Source organism: Neoarius graeffei, chromosome 23, assembly GCF_027579695.1.
Source record: "Neoarius graeffei isolate fNeoGra1 chromosome 23, fNeoGra1.pri, whole genome shotgun sequence".
Classification (NCBI taxonomy): domain Eukaryota; kingdom Metazoa; phylum Chordata; class Actinopteri; order Siluriformes; family Ariidae; genus Neoarius; species Neoarius graeffei.
Window position 1 is genome coordinate 52,693,114 of NC_083591.1, and position 20,761 is coordinate 52,713,874.

At 40.8% G+C, this 20,761-nt stretch overlaps 1 protein-coding gene across 1 annotated transcript in view; it reads left to right on the forward strand.

Moving 5' to 3' along the window:
• Positions 1-20,543, forward strand: part of ahrrb (aryl-hydrocarbon receptor repressor b) — a 60,472-nt gene extending 39,929 nt beyond the window's left edge. The window contains exons 5-9 of the mRNA XM_060906394.1: positions 712-801; positions 5,268-5,388; positions 5,766-5,899; positions 8,728-8,906; positions 17,239-20,543. Coding sequence (XP_060762377.1) covers positions 712-801; positions 5,268-5,388; positions 5,766-5,899; positions 8,728-8,906; positions 17,239-18,172 — 1,458 coding nt within the window. The 3' untranslated portion in view covers positions 18,173-20,543. The remainder of the gene's footprint in view (positions 1-711; positions 802-5,267; positions 5,389-5,765; positions 5,900-8,727; positions 8,907-17,238) is intronic.
• Positions 20,544-20,761: the final 218 nt, after the last annotated feature.

Sequence of the window (20,761 nt, forward strand, 5' to 3'; positions counted from 1 at the left end):
TTTTATGTAGATTTATGACCTGGCGACTTGTCCAGGGTGTACCCCGCCTCTCGCCCATAGTCAGCTGGGATAGGCTCCAGCTTGCCTGCGACCCTGTAGAACAGGATAAGCGGCTACAGATAATGGATGGATGGATGGATGTCTACATTATAAAATCAGTACAAAAACATTTTTAGAGTTCCAGTTGTTCATGGGATGTTTTTTTTTTTTCCCCAGCACAAAATTAAATGTTACAGAAAAAAAAAAACTTTGCATCTGAGATCTGAGCAGCATATTACATTCCATAAGAGAGCACTTTTCAGATTAAAAAAGAAAACATAATGAAGGCTGCTGGGTTTTGGTGCAAAATGAAGAAGTGAGTGTGACAGTCAAAGTGTCCAGAAGAACTGTGGCTGGTTCTGGAAGATGCTCAGGAAAACCTACAGCTCATTTCCGCATAAAACTGCACTCACTGGACCTGAGACTATTTATTTTTTATTTAAATTTTTTTTTTTAAAGCAAAAGGTCGTCTCACGCCAAATATCGACTTTGTTTCATTTATTATGGCTTACTGATTACTGTTTATAGTATTATTTTGAATGTTGATACATTTCATTTCATTATTTTTTAGGCCATTTTTGGTCGACAGCGTTTCTTTACATGTGCCTAAGACTTTTGCGTGAGTGTTGAGTGTGTTATAATAATATGTCCGTATTCTTTCATTCTCTCTAGTCTTTGACAGGGTTTGCACTGATTGTTAGCTCAGATGGAGTCATCTTCTATGCTTCCTCTACAATCACAGACTACCTGGGCTTCCATCAGGTAAATATGTATTCTTTTTTCCATCATAATAAATTCTGATATCTTCCTCTCTGTGGACTGATACAGGATGATAAAACAATACATTTTGTTAAAATAATAAAAATGATAGCTTAGGAACAAAATAATACACTGATCAGCCACTTTAATAGCCACTGTTCTTGGCTGCAGTACTGGAACTCAATGTGTTGCATGAGATGCTTTTCTGCTCACCATGGTTGTAAAGAGTTGCTATGAGTTACTATTTCCTTCCTGGCAAAAAAGCTCAAACCAATCTGTCCATTTTCTGATCTCTGACCTCTCTTATCAACAAGGCGTTTGTTTCCACCCATAGAACTGTCGCTCACTCACTCGATGTTTGTTTTTCGCACCATTCTGTGTTGAGACTGTTGTGTGTGAAAATCCCAGGAGATCGGCAGTTTCTGATATACTCAAACCAGTCCATCTGGTTAGCACCAACACCCATGCCGCAGTGTGAAAGTCAGTCACACTTTAAGATCACAATTTTTCCCATTCTGATGTTTGAATGATGTGAACATTAACTGAAGCTCTTGATTTGTATTGTATCTGTATGATTGTGATGCATTGTGCTGCTGTCAAGGGATCGGCTGATTACAGAACTGCATAAAACAGACAGCAGGTGGATGTAGGGGTGTTTCTAATAAAGTGGCCAGTGAGTGTAGATTAAATTACTATAGCACTTTCCCATATTACAAATTTACATTCCTTTACATATAGAAAACTTTGAAGCAAAAGAAGATCAAGCTCATTGATCAAATTAGTAATAGAGTGTATGTTTTTAATAATTTCATTAAGGTGTATTTAAAATGTATAGACAACATATTTAAAGGAGAACTGAAGTCATTTTTAAACTTGCTTTATTTCTTAATTAACGTGTTACTCAATTACGTTTTCGGTTTTAGTAACCTTATATCGTGACTCGTATCGGCAACTAATTGCAATTAAATATTATACTTATCGGCCTGTTCGGTTTTTAGCCGTGTTGAATTTAGTTCGTTTGGTCCACGGCAGGCGTCGCTTATCCGCACGATCTTCACGAGACTTGTGTGAGACTTCGAAACGTGAAGTGTCAGAGCCGCCATTTTGAAAACTGTTTTCCAAACGAAGTATTGCGCAAAAACGAGTTTAAATGACGATTACTGCTGACTTTTTTCAAACTTTCCTGATTGCTATCAAAACAAACAAAACTTCCGGCTTGATTACGTCAGCATTCGAAAGAGGGCGCGTGCGCGTCTTTTGACAACGTTGGCAGATGTCGGTCGCTTTGATTTCCGCTGTACGCTTTACTTCCGTCCTACGATGTCTTGCACAGGTCTCAACGAACCTCGTTTACGGCCGTTGCTTTGACATATGGACTGATGTATTACAGAGCATATTTCAAACACTCAACTTGCTATAGCAGCGACAAAATAGCGATCAAACATGCATTCTGATATTTAATAAAATGAGAGAATTTTGAGGATAATAAATTCGCCTTCAGTTCTCCTTTAAAGTGCCATTCCACCATTGGATGTATTCTTTGGCATAAAATACAATATATTTTATGACAACATGACTAGACAGAGAAATCTTTTAGCTTCAAAATGATATATCAAGCATAATTTTTTGACAACGACAAGTATATTAATTTTGCGACCAAAGTCACCTACCCTTTTAATTTCCGCGCGGTAGTGAAACGTGATGTCATCGGCAGGTTCCCCTTCTTGTGTACCACGTCACGTGTGACGTGGCACAGATTATCAGCAATGGCGGATAGAACGCGATTGTCAGCTTCGGAAAAGAAGCGAAGGAAAATAGCAAGTGATGCCCAAAGGAGACGGTCGATGGTGAATATCGGCACAGCAATCGACAAGTGGAAATCGCGTTCTATCCGCCATTGCTGATAATCTGTGCCACGTCACACGTGACGTGGTACACGAGAAGGGGAACCTGCCGATGACATCACGTTTCACTACCGCGCGGAAATTAAAAGGGTAGGTGACTTTGGTCGCAAAATTAATATACTTGTCGTTGTCAAAAAATTATGTTTGATATATCATTTTGAAGCTAAAAGATTTCTCTGTCTGGTCATGTTGTCATAAAATATATTGTATTTTATGCCAAAGAATACATCCAATGGTGGAATGGCACTTTAAAACCTATGGATGAGGAGCTTCAGAGTCGGCAAAAAAAAAAATAATCTAACTAGATAACTTTGCTAAGATCACCAAATTATAGGTTTTCGTAACTGACGAGACAAAAAATCGTGATCATGATTACGTAACTGTTCAAAAAGAATGGGATATTTCAGTGACTTAGTTTATAAGTTGGCAAGGTTGTGTGTGACCCATTATATTTAAGCACGATTGACTGTTTAAAGGCTCTAATAAAATACTAATTTAAGAGGTTATAGCATCTGTTTATATCCTGGAAAACCTTCATTGCATATAAAGTCTCCCTGTTCTCAAAAGAATCAAAACAAAAATCATGTGTGGTTGTCTGTTTAAAAAAAAGAAAAAGAAAGAAAGAATTGCTCATGGCCTGTGTTGTCATGCAAGAGAAGTCACTTTTTTTTTTCACGTAGGTTAATTTAAAGGTCTGTTACAGGGCTGTAAGTGTTAAGTTTCTTGGGCAAGCTCTAAAACAGCTCTCGTAACAAAAGTAATTTAACAAAAGAGTCACCGGATCTGGCAGCTGATGGAAAATTAGATGGGATTGGTCCTTGTTGGGCGTGTGAGCATGGCTTCGTGAAACAAAGTGTTCAGAGCGGTGCCTGTTTCAGTCAGGGTTATAATGGGAAGGTTGAATGTTTTTACTGGGAGATGTTTTTTTTTTCCTGTAAACAGAGGGTATAACTCTTGGGAATATATATGGTGAGATTGTGCATGTGAGCAGGTTTCTCTCTCTCTTGCTCGCTCTCTCTTTTTCCCCATCATGTTTTTTCTGTCATCATGCATGCCGACCTGCTGTCACGCAATGCCTAAACAAAACTAGAGCTGTAGAAGCCCTGCCCCCACAGTTCGCAGCAAGGAGGAAGAGAGAGAGGCACGAGAACTCAAGCTGTCAGACAGACGTTCTGGCATGGAAAGGAACCTTTTTAAATACTAACACAGCTAAAAATAAGCGAACGATTGTAGGGGTTAATCAACGTTACACAAATGTGCCCCTTCAACTTGCTTGAGTGCATTTACATGAACTAATCTGACTTTAGGAGATGAAAGCCATTTTCACTAGATCCAATAATAACATAAGACCTTGAGCTTTCAATCAAGATCTTTCATTTTTCTACGTGTGTGTGCGTGAGAGACAGAGAGAGACCAATTAGACGAGCTATTTGACAGCAACTACTGCTTTGGTGGGTTTGTTGGTGGATTACAAAATTAACTGCCGCATACAAAAAAAAAATTCTTACATACTGACTCATTTCTAAAATTAGTGTGAAAATATTTTTAAACAGGGGTGGTGTAGTGGTTAGTGCTGTCGCCTCACAGCAAGAAGGTCCGGGTTCGAGCCCCGTGGCCGGCGAGGGCCTTTCTGTGCGGAGTTTGCATGTTCTCCCCGTGTCTGCGTGGGTTTCCTCCAGGTGCTCCGGTTTCCCCCACAGTCCAAAGACATGCAGGTTAGGTTAACTGGTGACTCTAAATTGACCGTAGGTGTGAATGTGAGTGTGAATGGTTGTCTGTGTCTATGTGTCAGCCCTGTGATGACCTGGCGACTTGTCCAGGGTGTACCCCGCCTTTCGCCCGTAGTCAGCTGGGATAGGCTCCAGCTTGCCTGCGACCCTGTAGGACAGGATAAAGCGGCTAGAGATAATGAGATGAGATATTTTTAAACATGTATCAGATTATTTTGTACACGTGCTTCTTTTGTACATAGATTGCTAGCCATGTGAATTATCTTGACCAGTGATATTCAGCGCAGGGGGTTATTAGAGGTTAGTCAGGGACTTGCAGTCAAAAACAAGCACAATGAATAATATAGCAGCGATCTTTGGGGTCCAAGCACCATTTGCAAATATTCTCCCAGTGGCCAGTTTTTGCCAAGTTATGGGCAAGTTTCGTGACATTATCTCACTGTTAAATGCCTGTGAAAAAAAATCAATATAAATTATTTACTTCCACGGTATGTTAAAATAGGTTCTTGTTATGCTTGAGAGTCCCAGAAGGTCACTGCTGTGTTCCGAGAAAATTCTTTCTCACAATCAGTGCAAAAATGGTACAGAGTAGTGTGTGTGTGTGTGTGAGAGAGAGAGAGAGACTCACTCTGTCGGTTTCCTGTTACTGACACTTGCAGTGTAAACCAGGGGAGATCTTCTTGGCAGGCCCATTGTACACCACTCACCCGACCATGGAGTGGGTCAAGTGTGTATTACACCGCAGTGGCCAAACACAAAAGGGTCACTGACACAGGAGGTTAAATGTGGTCAGACTCAAAGCTGTGTGTGTGTTTTGCCCTTCTGTCTGTGGCAGACTGATGTGATGCACCAGAACGTCTTTGATTATATCCATGTGGACGAGCGGCAGGAGTTCAGAAGACAGCTGCATTGGGCCATGAATCCCCAGCAGGAACACCACTCTCCCTCAGGAACTGGTGTGTGTGTAATTACTAGAAAACCACCTTTACACCCAGGCAGATGGCTGAATTGTGTTTAGTGTTTACATTTCTGGTTATGACAGAATTATAACCCGGTAATATAATATCTTGGGTGATGTAATCAGTTCAGGTCCTAATAAAATGTAAGTGATATTATTTACTTTGGGTAAGACCACCATCTTACATCTGTATGCATTTTACATTGAATTTTATCTTACATAATATACTTGTAAAGGGTTTTACAGGAAAATAATACATATTAATAAAGAGGCAAGATGTTTTATAATGGTCCACTTTTAGATTGCACCATCAATGAATGAGTAGAATATTTTTTTTAATCAATAATTTTCTGGTTTTGAATCGTGTATGTATAGATGAAGACTACATGGTGAGAAGTCTGTTTAACACCCAAGAGCTAGACGGCGTCCCTACTGAACTGTCTCCGTTCCTCACTCGCTGCTTCATCGCTCGAGTCCGCTGCCTGCTTGACAACAAGTCTGGCTTCCTGGTGAGTCAGTACAGCGAGTGTGTACATGGGATCATTTTGATATCAGTCATCGTGACTTGGTATTGGTAGCGAAGTCCTCTTTATGATGTCATGATAACTCGACAGAGTTGAGGTCACACTTTGTTTTAAAGGGATAGTTCGGGATTTTTGACATGAATCTGTATGGCATCCCCATCGATAGTGTCGTGCAAACACACTGACTTACCCCTGACAGCATCCTGTGAGTCCAGTTCTTGTCCAGTTTTGGTCCAGACGAAAGTAGTCCGGCAAGTTTGTTGGGGTCACGAAAGTAAAACGTTTTTCGTCTCAAAACAGTATGTGTTCAAAAGAGTGATATATTTGCATCACAAAACCGTTGCCAAATAAAAAGTCAGACCTCGAAATCGCTTGGCACTATTTTCTCTCCCTTCTTATCACTGCGCGCTGCCGCCAGGTGACAGCCATGGCTGTTTCATTCATTGTTTACTAGTGATGGGAATTTCGGCTCTTTTTTGGGAGCCGGCTCTTTTGGCTCTTCTTACTATAAGGAGCCGGCTCTTTCGGCTCCCAAACGGCTCCTGAGATTTTATTTTTGATTTAAAGGAGTACGCCACCCCCAGATGAAATTGAGTCAGTCCCTGCAGTCCCTAGAGTTGGATGAGTGAGCCAAAGCGTTTTGTAGCCGACCCAGCCATTGTCCTGATCTATAAACGCCCCGGTTAGCTTAGCTTAGCGTAGTCGCTGTAGACCGGCGTGTCCAGCTAGCATTGTCGTTGCAAAAGTGAATTAAATAACTCAAGATTTTTTATAATTATTTCTCATGACTTGTACATTCACATCGAGTACACATATCAATGCAAATTAACACGAAGGGATTTACTAGACCAATTTATATCTGGAACTATTTTCAGCCACAGCACAGGCAAAGCACCGCTGCAGGCGCAAAGACACCGCGCAGCGCCTGAAAACGGGTGCGCAGCACCTGAAAACCCGTTTTCAGGCGCTGCGCGGTGTCTTTGCGCCTTCCTTTTCCTACCTATTCCTTTAATTGCTGCAATTAACTAGTTAATTCTGATTCTATTTCTCCTCTCAGTTATAATCTGTCCTGCTTTTGAAAAGATCCTCTCTGGGGGGACAGATGCTGCCACTATACACATCCTCCGTGCCATCACGTGTGGATAGAGTGCAGCCTTGGTCTCCCACCAGCTTAGTGGGTCTGCGTTTCGCTGTCACCTGGCGGCAGCGCGCAGTGATAAGAAGGGAGAGAAAATAGTGCCAAGCGATTTTGAGGTCTGACTTTTTATTTGGCAACGGTTTTGTGATGCAAATATATCACTCTTTTGAACACATACTGTTTTGAGACGAAAAACATTTTACTTTCGTGACCCCAACAAACTTGCCGGACTACTTTCATCTGGACCAAAACTGGACAAGAACTGGACTCACAGGATGCTGTCAGGGGTAAGTCAGTGTGTTTGCACGACACTATTGATGGGGATGCCATACAGATTCATGTCAAAAATCCCGAACTATCCCTTTAAGCTTAATGTTGGCCTGTTTTATCCTCCACAACTATGTGTGTTTGGGGTCATTGTCCTGTTGGAACACCCAGTCGTGCTTGAAGATGATGCTAAAGAATTCTGAGCTAGTCCTCCTCCTTCATTATTCTGTCCACATTGTACAATGCACGAGTTCTACTGAGAGCAAAACAGCCCCAGAGCGTGATGCTACCACCACCATGCTGAACAGTTGGTGTTTCCCTGTACCTCTGGTCTTTGTGGCCAAACAACTCAGTCTATGTCTCATCTGCCCATAAAACTTTCCTCTAGAAGGCTTTTTCTTTGCTTTTTCTTCAAGACGAGCTTGAAGGTGTCAGTTTTTGAGCAGGGGCTGCTTTCTTGGATGACAGCCTCTCAGTCCATGGTGATGTAAAACTCACTTGACTGTAGACAGTGACACTGATGTTGCAGCAGCTTCCAGTTCATGGCAGGCCTGTAGCTTGGCGGTTCCTGATCTTCCAAACCAATTTCCTCTCAGCTGAAGGTGACAGTTTGGGTCTTCTTTCAGAAAAGTGTCTTGGCAAAGTGCCTACACCTTCTAATAACTTGTTCTTATGTTTGAACTGATGATCTTGGAATCTGCAGTTGTTTAGAAATGGCTCCAAGAGACATTCCTGAGTGTGTAAATCCATGATCTTCTTTCTCAGATCTGCACTGAGTTCCTTGGACTTTTCCATTATACTGTGTGTTACTCAATCCAAGGAGTGCTGACAAACAAACAAACCATTTTTATGTTGTGAACAGAGAAGCTACCAGCTGTAGTCAGTTGTGATCACTAACAGGAAGTTAAGAAGCCTTGGCCTTGGCAAGTTAAAAGACGATTTGGAACTTCTATCAGTACTGAGTTAATAATCTAAGTTGGTGTATGTAGATTTTTGACCCTGTATTGATTTCAGAAAACTCAAAATAAATTAAAAGTTTTTTTGTACATCAGATTATTGTGGGGTTTTTTTTGTCTATTAAAACTGTATGTTGTACAATCATTCCACAGAAAAAGAACAGTTTAAGTAAATAATTGAAAACCCAACATTACCGTGACATTCATGTCCGTGTATGTAACTTCTGATCGCATCTCTATGCCTCATATCATTTATACTTTCTTTTCCTTAGAAATGATCAGTACATGCTCCGTTCGTGTCAAAGTAGACTTCCGTGCAGCAAAATAACAATGTTTTGACAAGAGAAAGAAAATACCATGCAATGTGAACCAGATCTAAACCAGAATCATCTTTACGCTTGTCATTTTGTTTGTCACACAATGTCTGATATCTTTTCTTCTCTTTCCTAAAGAGGATGCAGTTCCAGGGCAGTCTGAAGTTCCTCCAAGGCCAGAAGAGGAAGAGTAAAACTGGAGCTTCACTGCCGCCTCAGCTGGCTCTGTTTTGTGTAGCCATGCCTCTTGTCCTGCCCTCCATCACCGAGCTCAAGATAAAGGGCATGATGAATAAACAGAAAGGTTTCAACATCAGGTTCGTATTTCAAGTATGAGAAGATCATCTCACAGCTGATTTTCTGTAGTGAGTTATGATTCGATATATAGTTTGTGCAAATCAAATTTTTGTTTTTATGGGCGTTAAACGTATTCTCGCATTTCTTCTAAATCATTTGCTGGACATGAAAAGTGTAGGAGAAAAGGAAATGAGTCTTTGTAGGGTATATAATATGAAAAGTGCTTTCAAGTTTTGCTAATTTTCCCATGTACTGTATGTGATGGAAATTACATTTTTCTTAATTTACAAATAGCAAATTAAAAATTTCCCCATTTGACTAATAGGTTAATTGTTTTAAAGTGTATGTAATGTCCCTAAACCACACTTTTTTTTTCCTTGTACAAAGCAATAATCATTATGTTGATTGACCATGTGTTTTCGAACCATAGCTGATCCAAAAGGGCATAAATTGATGGAAAATCAATAAGATCAGCCGATTTTCACGGAACCTGCCGAGACTAACCTGGAAGATCCCGAAGGGGTGCGTGACGTCACGCGGGTAACAATTCAGGTATCAGTTTCGTTCATGTGCGCAGCAGTGGTTAGAGCAGTCTCGATATGGAACCACGTTTTGGAGAGAATTCTGATAGTGATTAGGATTCTTACTGTATATGTCTGATGAAGGAGCAGATGATTATCGAGGATATTCAGGAGTAAAGGTTATCTTTTCGAGCCCCCAAGACGAGAAACTGCCAGTTCACTCAGTTCACGACAATCTTCCTCTGTAGCGCACATGAGATGGAGAGATAGATAGATATAGTAGATAGAGAGAGAGAGAAAGTGAGATGTGTAGAACGCGGTGGTTACCTTTCATCATGTTTTCCTGAACAAAACTAAAAACAAATCGAGTCTCGCAATATTGCAATCTGAAGCATTTAACAAGTTTCAGTTAATAATTAATGATTGCGTGCACATTTTTTTTCCTGTTAAAGCGCATCAGATATGATGAGATCGGATGTCGCAAGCATGTAAATGTTGCTCATAATCCTGCATCTGGTGGTGTGTGTGTGAGTGAGAGAAAATAGTGGAATCAACAAACTGTCCAAATGCCAGATCAAATGTCATTTATTAAATAAATGGGTTTCTTTTTGCTCCAGTAATTCCCATGTGGTCGTTCTGGTGGTGATGAACACTTGATGAATCAGATTTATTATTAGTAGGTGACACGAAATCTGCCCGCTTCGTTTACACAAACCTCACCCACTGTCACTTTAGATTAGTGTCATTTCTCGGAAATTCATGAACTGAATGTCCTGATGTATATGGATTTGAACATCCAAACACAAAACAGTGCTTTCACATCATTATTTTTGTAAGATTCCAACAACAGTATCCAGTTTCAGCGAGCACGGAGTCAGATGAACCGAAATGACCCAGATAACCAGGGTTCCACGCATGACGTCATGCGAGATTAGTCCTGGGGCAAGGTTGCCTTTTTCCGGGATCCGGAAGCCGTGATTTATTCGATAGTTTTGTGCTTGATTATAAAATAACAAATATTATTTTTTTCACTGTGCGGTTTCCATCAAATCCTGCGCTCTGATTGGCTGGCGAGCGGGTCCGCATCCTACGATCAGAGGCAATTCTAGACTCTGTTGTGGCCCCAAGCAAAGATTTCCAGGGGGCCCTTCTGACCAGTGTTCATCACCAGTATGTTATAAATAATCTGACACCAACGAAAAATGTATGAAACCAAAGTTTTTTAAATTCCAAATGTGAAAATACAACGATAAAGAACAATAAAAACAATAAAAAACAAAATAAATAAGCCCTCGCGCCCCGACTCTCAGGGGGCCCCTGGGCCAGGGGGCCCCAAGCAGTTGCCTGCCTTGCCTGTTCACAAGCTGCACGTCTGCCTACGATATGGACCCCGGTTACGGACCTCTGGCGACTCACTTGTTCACAACAACAACAAACTTGGTAGAATTTTTTGTCAACATTTATCTTTTTTTTTATAAGATTTATTTATAAGATTTTTATCAAAAATCTTATAAATGTTTGCCAGCATTTCTCAGGAGAATAGCATTAATTTTACAGCATGGATAGCGATAACGACAGTGTTCACAGCGAAAGCGAGTTTTACTGCCCTGAGGAAGAAATAAAAGAAAACATTTCAGGAGAAAGCTAAAAACCTCTAACTTGCTAACGCCGAGCAAAAACATGGCTGAATCCTGAATGACTCAATTTTGTATAAATAGGGGACTACATAGGCGGCAAAATGTAGTTTTTTTTTTCCTGCCATGGAAGTGCACTTGTATACCGAGGAGGAAGCCATTTGCATTACAGCCATGAATGAGGATTCAAAATGGCGGCTCGGCTCGGTTTTCCCTTTCGGGCGCTCTCGTTTTCTGTTAGAATTTGGTAAAGAAAAAAATAAATATATTATTTACCAGCTTAAGGTCGGTCCGTATGGTGAAATACTGTGACCTTGGCCCAGAGGGCCTCGCTCAGTACTTTCAAGACCTCGGTCACGGTATTTCATGATACGGACCTCCCAGCTGGTAAATAACATATTTATTTATTTATTTACCCCCCTGCTGTATTCATTCATTTTGGTCGTTACTAATAATTACAATAAGGCATTACATACACTTTTTAATGATTATATATGAAAACACAGTGGAAACTGCTATAAATACTGTAATTGTTTAGAAATTAAATGTCGACATATATTTGGCCTTATACAGTCATGGTAAGAAAGTATACCCTCCTTTAATTCTACGATTTTATTTATCATGGCCTAAATAACAATGATGTGGTTCTCACCAACTTCTAGAAACAAACAAACATACATGTCAACCCCTCACGGCTCTCACCTGTACTCCCTGGTAAAGAAATCCATAATTTCCATACCAAATCCATAGTAATATTTCATGCATAATAAAAATGTATCAGATCTTACCTAATACCCAATGTCAGATACAACCTTTGTTGGCTTTTGCGTGAAGAAATTAATTGACGGCTGTCTCTTTTTCTGGTTTGCATTCTTCACATGCATTTGAGATTTCATGTGTTCCCTCACGTCGTAAATTCCAGAGGCAAACACTTTCACGTCTCTACAACAAATTGTGCAGTTGACATACTCAGCACCCATTTTGGAAGCGATAATTATTCCATTGAATGTTTCTGTCCATTCGGGAAGAAAGCGACCTCCAGTTTTAGATGTTTTGAGTTTTTTCTTCGGTGGTGCTGACATCTTGACCTCTTGACCTGTCTATTGTTACGCTACATGTGCTGTTATTTCCCGCTCGGTGTGCAGGAAAATCACAATTGCGCATGCTCAGACATTCGGAATGGCTTGTTGGTACTAGCGGAAGTACCGGTTGAGTAATTCTAAATGTAGAAAATGGCGGCTCCCATGCATTTTCGTATTTCATGACGATTTTTTTGATGGTAATAAATCAAAATAATTTTAAGGTGAAAATGTAGAAAAATCCATAGTTGAGTACCACTACGCCCGTACCATTTTTAAAATGCCAAACTCCGTAGGGAATACGGGTAATCCGTAAGGGTTGACATGTATGAACAAATAAACCTCAGGTGGCAACAATAAAAAAACACAAGTGATTCCAATATATAATCATTTATTTTTTTCCCCAGAAAGTAAACCAGCATTCAGAAACTAGTTGGAAAAAATAAGTACACCCTATAATTCAGTAACATGTAGAACCTCCTTGAAGCAACAAGAACTTGAAGTAAACATTTATCAATCTCTCACATTGTTTTTGGATAAATTTTGGGCCACTTTTCTTTACAACATTGCTTCAGTTCCTTGATGTTTGAGGGCATTCGTTTATGCACAGCTCTCTTAAGATCTCACCACAGCATCTTGATACGGCTGAGGTCTGGACTTTGACTCAGCCGTTCCATCACCTTGATTTCTTTCTTCTCTAGCCGTACAGATGTTGATTTGCTGGTGTGCTTTGGATAACTGTCCTGTTGCATGACCCAATTTCAGCCCAGCTTAAGCTGCTGAACAGATGGCCTCATATTTGAAGAATATGGAGTTCATTGTCTCCATGACTGCAATGTTCCCAGGTCCCAAAACAAGTTTAAATCATCATCTCCTCTTCATCACCATTCTTCACAACTGGTTTGTGGTGATATGCTGTGTTTGATTTGGTGCATGATGACCAAACATCTCCACCTTGGTCTCATAAGTCTAAAGGATATTGTTCTGTGGTTTGTTCGGATTCAGTTTTGCAATTTGAAGTCATGCTGCCATATTTTCTTTGGAGAGAAGGTCGTTTTCCTCGTCACCTTTTCATGAAACCTGTACTTGTGCAATCTTTTTCTGATTATGTTGTCATGTAATGTGCCCGCTAGTTGCATTATGTAGCTCTTTTTTCCCCCTTTATATCTCTGAGCATTAAATCGTCTGATCTTGGACTGAATTTGCTGGGACGCTCACAGACATCCCAACCTGACAAAATTCATTTCAGGGAGGACCCCCCCCCGGGGAAATTTTTTTTTGGGGGGGGACAAATACATTGCCAGGGGGAAAGGGGTACTCCCCCAGAAAATTTTAGATTTGGTTGATGTGATTTCTTGCATTCTGGTGGATTTTGGGGTGGATTTTGGAGATGAACAATACCTGAATTCACTCAGATTCATAGCGGACACCTTGACTTGGGGATTTAGCCGCCCCCAGCCCATAAACAATGATAACTACAATGTGCCATATATTAAGCTCCTTACTGATTGAATCTGGACACCCAGAGTATTCCTTACTCTTATCAGACAAGGGTACACTTTTGTGTAGTCTGATGTAAAATGTGTCTTATATTTTCATTTCTTGGGGCACTCTGGCTCTGCCACAACGCTTCTGCTCCTATGCACTGACTGACTGACTGAATCATCATTAGAGGGAGAAGCATGCGGAAGATGGCAGCCGGTTCATCTCTTCTCCTCTCCACTGCTTTGGCCAAACAGCGCATGCAGAAGCAGGAGAAAACATGCCTCACACGCCATCGCCGCCACATTGCAAGCGTGTGTATGCACATATGAACCACCAGAGGGCACGTGTGTACACTTGGTTTTTTTTTTCTTAAACCGGAAATACGCGTTATGAAATTGGCTGCATCCTAAACCACACTTTACCCTACTCAATATGCCCCTTTTCCACCAAAGCAGTTCCAGGGCTGGTTCGGGGCCAGTGCTTAGTTTGGAACCGGGTTTTCTGTTTCCACTGACAAAGAACTGGCTCTGGGGCCAGAAAAACCGGTTCCAGGCTAGCACCAGCTCTTTGCTGGGCCAGAGGAAAGAACCGCTTACGTCAGCGGGGGGGGGCGGAGTTGTTAAGACCAACAACAATAACAAGACCGCGAAAGATCGCCATTTTTAAGCAGCGAGAAGCAGCAGCTGTACAAACGCGAAGTCATCCATTATTATTATTGTTGTTGCTGCTGCTTCTTCCGTGTTGTTTTTGCTTCGATATTCGTGCCAAGGTTTACGCAAACGTAGCGATGTAAATGACGTATACAGCGACGTAATGACGTGTCTTCCCTTAGCACCACGAGCTATGGAAAAGCAAACTGGTTCTCAGCTGGCTCGCAAGTTGAACGAGTTGTGAACCAGCACCAGCACTGGCTCCGAACCAGCCCTGGAACTGATTTGGTGGAAAAGGGGTAATAGTGTGCCACCACACCACAGGCTGCGTGGGCCTGCTATTGTGATGTACACAAGTTTGCATTTGGTAGGTTCGGGATGAAGCTTGCTCTAGATTCCGTGAGATTGTATGTAATTTGCGGGCATCAGGGAGCCACCATCAATATGCGGGAGACTCCCGGAACTTCCGGGAGACTTGGGATGTCTGCGCTCATTCCTGGGAAGATTGGCAACTATCTTGAAGGCTCTCCATTCGTAAACAGTCCTTTTCACTGTAGAATGATGAATTTCAAATTGTTTGGAGATGGCCTTATAACCCTTCACAGATTGATGAGCAGCAACAATTGCTTCTTTGCGGTCATTACTGATGTCCTTTCTTCTTGGTATGATGTACTGTAGAAACACACCCGAGTGCTCAAGAACACCAAATGCCAAAAGTTAGGCTTTTATACGTATAGGTACAGTGGGGCAAAAAAGTATTTAGTCAGTCACCAATTGTGCAAGTTTTCCCACTTAAAAAGATGAGAGAGGCCTGTAATTTTCATCATAGGTACACTTCAACTATGAGAGACAAAATGAGAAAAAAAATCCAGAAAATCACATTGTCTGATTTTTAAAGAATTTATTTGCAAATTATGGTGGAAAATAAGTATTTGGTCAATAACAAAAGTTCATCTCAATACTTTGTTATATACCCTTTGTTGGCAATGACCGAGGTCAAACGTTTTCTGTAAGTCTTCACAAGGTTATCTCGCACTGTTGCTGGTATTTTGGCCCATTCCTCCATGCAGATCTCCTCTAGAGCAGTGATGTTTTGGGGCTGTCGCTGGGCAACACAGACTTTCAGCTCCCTTCAAAGATTTTCTATGGGGTTGAGATCTGGAGACTGGCTAAGCCACTCCAGGACCTTGAAATGCTTCTTACGAAGCCACTCCTTCGTTGCCCGGGCAGTGTGTTTGGGATCATTGTCATGCTGAAAGACCCAGCCACATTTCATCTTCAATGCCCTTGCTGATGGAAGGAGGTTTTCACTCAAAATCTCACGATACATGGCCCCATTCATTCTTTCCTTTACACGGATCAGTCGTCCTGGTCCCTTTGCAGAAAAACAGCCCCAAAGCATGATGTTTCCACCCCCATGCTTCACAGTAGGTATGGTGTTCTTTGGATGCAACTCAGCATTCTTTCTCCTCCAAACACAACAAGTTGAGTTTTTACCAAAAAGTTCTATTTTGGTTTCATCTGACCATATGACATTCTCCCAGTCCTCTTCTGGATCATCTAAATGCTCTCTAGCAAACTTCAGACGGGCCTGGACCTGTACTGGCTTAAGCAGGGGGACACGTCTGGCACTGCAGGATTTGAGTCCCTGGCGGTGTAGTGTGATCCTGATGGTAGCCTTTGTTACTTTGGTCCCAGCTCTCTGCAGGTCACTCACTAGGTCCCCCCGTGTGGTTCTGGGATTTTTGCTCACCGTTCTTGTGATCATTTTGACCCCACAGGGTGAGATCTTGCGTGGAGCCCCAGATCGAGGGAGATTATCAGTGGTCTTGTATGTCTTCCATTTTCTAATAATTGCTCCCACAGTTGATTTCTTCACACCAAGCTGCTTACCTATTGCAGATTCAGTCTTCCCAGCCTGGTGCAGGTCTACAATTTTGTTTCTGGTGTCCTTTGACAGCTCTTTGGTCTTGGCCATAGTGGAGTTTGGAGTGTGACTGTTTGAGGTTGTGGACAGGTGTCTTTTATACTGATAACGAGTTCAAACAGGTGCCATTAATACAGGTAACGAGTGGAGGACAGAGGAGCCTCTTAAAGAAGTTGTTACAGGTCTGTGAGAGCCAGAAATCTTGCTTGTTTGTAGGTGACCAAATACTTATTTTACTGAGGAATTTACCAATTAATTCATTAAAATTCCTACAATGTGATTTCCTGGATTCTTTCCCCCCTGGATTCTTTTCTCTCATAGTTGAAGTGTACCTATGATGAAAATTACAGGCCTCTCTCATCTTTTTAAGTGGGAGAACTTGCACAATTGGTGGCTGACTAAATACTTTTTTGCCCCACTGTAGTCATACATCCTAATGATTGGTGCATTTCATTCGTAGCACCTGGCTGCAAATTACTCTCTTAATGAATGTGGAAGTAAGAAGGATGTGTTTATTTTTCCCACCTGGTTTCTAAACGTTGGTTTACGTTTTGGGATAAAATGGGATAAAATATTTAAGTCTGTTGTGTTTTTTTTTTCCCTTTCGTCACGTGAGGTTATTTGTTTGTTTCTAGAAGTTGGTGAGGACCACACAATTATTATCTGGGCCCTGATAAGGAGGGTGTACTTTCTTTTTCTCATGAGTGTAGTGTATCACACAGTACCACAATGCATCTAGTCCACTCTCATGTTGATCAGGATGTCCTTTCTTTGTCCCATAAGCTTCATATCTGACCGGTTACTCCCACCTGCATGAGAGTAAGAACTCCCCGAAGCACATAAGATCTAAGAGAACAATTTTATTACGTAAATGAATTTTTAAAAAGTTTAAAATCTCAACTTGTTTTCCTGTATTAAGGGCATGCAGTTGCATGTGTTGTATCGTCTACGAACTAGACGCTATATGAAAACTAAGAACCATTCACCATAAAGATAATATGGTTTAGATCTTGTTTTGTCCTATACATTGCTTTATTTATGTTTTACATTTTGCAGTGAAAAAAAGCACCACATTTCTCCCACCTCTTGTAATGCTGGCGACATGACGCTTAACTGGCACAGTGGATCGTGGGCGGCTCTCACCAAAGAAGGCCTCCAGTATAAAAGTGAAGGCATCTACGGCCAGGAGGAGCCCCTTAACTTCTGCGTGTCCTCTATGGCGGCCCATAAAATGCAGCCAACGCAAGGTTCTTGGGACTCTCGGTGTCACTCTGCCTCACACAGCAGCTACTTCAGCAGCAAACTGGGGAAACACGTCCCGTCCGGAAAATTCCGCTTCTCCCCAGGTGGCCCTGCTGCGATATCCCAGTGTAAGCAGTATGGACTCACTGATAAGGATGAGTACTGTGGGTACAGGAAGACCGAGAGTAAATACATGGGCAGTAATGATTGTTACAGTAACCTACTGCTGCCTGAGATCACCATAAAGACAGAGCATGACTCCGACTCGGAGAACGGATGCAGCGTATACAGCACGCCCCAAAATGGCAGCTGGTGCTACAGCACGCCCTTCCCTGACACACAACAGGTCAAAACAGAAGCCGACTATGATGAGCACTATAGCAAGCCTAGCATCACGAATATCTCTAGCATCAACGGACATCACAAATATCTCTACGCAGTAGGGGGCAGGCCACTAAAATGCGTCCTTAATAAAGACCATTCTGATCCTCACAGCCTCCAGAGTACAAACTGCCATGAGTACATGAACAGCTCGGAGTCCAAAGTCTTTATGCAGCCTGACTACAAGCTGAGCTATGAAGTGAGGAGCCACAGTCGTCTTCACCCCATCAAAAGAGAACCCATGGACAATCTACCCTGGAATGATGGCAGCCATGATGTTATTCAAGAACCCGTGGACAGAAACAAGGCAAATTGTGCACTCAATACAGTGGTGCACAAAACCAGTGCCTATTTGTATATGCAATAATCTTTAGAGCCAAACACGACATTTTAAAGCTCAGGTATATATCTTATTGTATCCACATTCACTGGATATGAGCAATCATGCGCTCTGATTGGCTACTCTACTATTAGGATATCAGCTCATATACCGTGAGGAGAGAAAAGCAAAATGGTGGTGTGCATCAAATCAGATATATCGCTTTATCAAGTATTTAAAAGAAACAGAAATGGCTAAAATAAAAGAATACAGTTCCCCCCCCCCCCCCCCCCCATATGTCCTGTTCCACACTCCAGCCCAGTCGGTGGCGCCAAACTGCCAAAAGAAAAGAAAATGGTGGGGTGTGTTGCTGAACCAACCAAGGACAAAATAAAAACTCTACTCGAAAACAACCCCCCCAAAAAATACAAAAAAAATAAATAAATAAAAGCAACAAAATATGGAATAAAAGTATTTGGTGGTAAGAACTTATAATTTTTTTTTAATTTTTCAAGAATTATTATTATTATTATCTCATTTTTCACAAATTGCTCCTGTCATTTCACCGGTTTGTTTACGTTCTAAGCGGAAATTATTTTGTCAGACATTTTGATAAAGTTTTTATTTATCGAATTTGCAACAAAAAAAATGCTCCGTTTCTTAAAATCCTGTGAAATGTGGATAGAATAAAAGTTATTCCACTCAATTTCATCGCATTTGAATTTCAAATACGCCCCGAGCCTCGTCAGCCATCAGTGCATATCCGACTCAATTTTGTGGAATAACTGTTAATTATTCTATCCACATTCACTGGATATGAGCACTTGTGCGCTCTGATTGGCTACTCTACTACTAGGATATCAGCTCATATACCGTGAGTAGAGAAAAACAAAATGGCGGAGCGTGTTGCTGAACCAACCGAGGACGAAATAAAAACTTGACTCAAAAACAAAACCCCATAAAATACAAAAAAAAGCAAAAAATATGGAATAAAAGTATTTGATTGTAAGAACTTTTTTTTTTTTTAATTTTTCAAGAATTATTATTCTAGCATTTTTCACAAATTGCTCCGGTCATTTCGCCAGTTTGTTTACATTCTAAGCGGAAATTATTTTGTCTGACATTTTGTATCAAGTATTTGTATTTATCGAACTTGCAAAAAATAAAAATGCTTTGTTTCTCAAAATCTAGTGAATGTGGATAGAATAAAACAGTTATTCCACTCAATCTCGTCATACATGGATTATAGCCAACTCGGTGCTACGTGCCTCGTCGGCTATCAGCTCATGTACGACTCGATTTCGTGGAATAACTGTTAATTATACACAGGTGTCATAACACTTGTTTTTAAGGGCTAATTCTCTATTATGGCACTTTAAAAAAAAAAAATGAGTATTTTGTATTGTGGTGGAAAAAAAGAATTAAACACGATGCAACCCAGAACCTGAAGCAACAGAAGAAATAGGTTTTATTCAGTCTTCCAAGATAGGGCTCTCACCAGAAAAAGAGAGAATGTTTCTTCAGCGAAGAGCACATCTCATCCCTTTTGTGCTCGCTTTATAGTCTGAATATGTGAAAACATTGAAGTTAGGTGAGTGCGTGCAAACATTATCTAATAGATACCGAATGAGTGCAAACAATCTCATCACGTACACACACACGGTGACAATTTTTCTGCTTAGATGGTTGAGATTAAACATTTAAACTTAAAATCTTCTTAAACACTTAAAAAATTTTCCATTACAGTATGTAATATTTGTAGCATAACCTTTGCAGTTACCTAGTAGGCAATTTTACATCACTTACAGTTTGGAACTCTGTTGTATATTTCCTGTATCGCATCATCCCACAGCCTGTTTTTTTTTTTTTAAATGCACAGACCACAGAAAGAAGGCAAAATTCCTTGGTTTTATGGGATGCTATTGATACCACATTGAATTCTCCATTCTGATTGGTCAGAAGATGTTGAATAATTTTCTATAACAGCAGCTCTGGGAGTTTTTCTAATGTGTCGTCATTTCTGTAGTAACAACTCGTTCACAGGGACTTGTATGGCAGGTATTTCACGTAATATCAGTGCTTTACATCTACACATTTATCATGATCAGATCAAGTTGCCATGGTGATTCTGCCCTGATGGAATGCTTGGCCCCCTCATCACTGCTTGCAGCTATATTAATAAATACATTTTAAAAATATGTGATGTTATTTAACAAAAATACCTAATCATTAATATCGTCATATAAGGGTTTTGGGTTGTTGTTTTTAAATAAGGAGATGTTTATTTGGCAGTAATGGAAGGAGTCTCCAGTTTCAGTACAACCCCGATTCCAAAAAAAGTTGGGACAAAGTACACATTGTAAATAAAAACGGAATGCAATCATTTACAAATCTCAAAAACTGATATTGTATTCACAATAGAACATAGACAACATATCAAATGTCGAAAGTGAGACATTTTGAAATTTCATGCCAAATATTGGCTCATTTGAAATTTCATGACAGCAACACATCTCAAAAAAGTTGGGACAGGGGCAATAAGAGGCTGGAAAAGTTAAAGGTACAAAAAAGGAACAGCTGGAGGACCAAATTGCAACTCATTAGGTCAATTGGCAATAGGTCATTAACATGACTGGG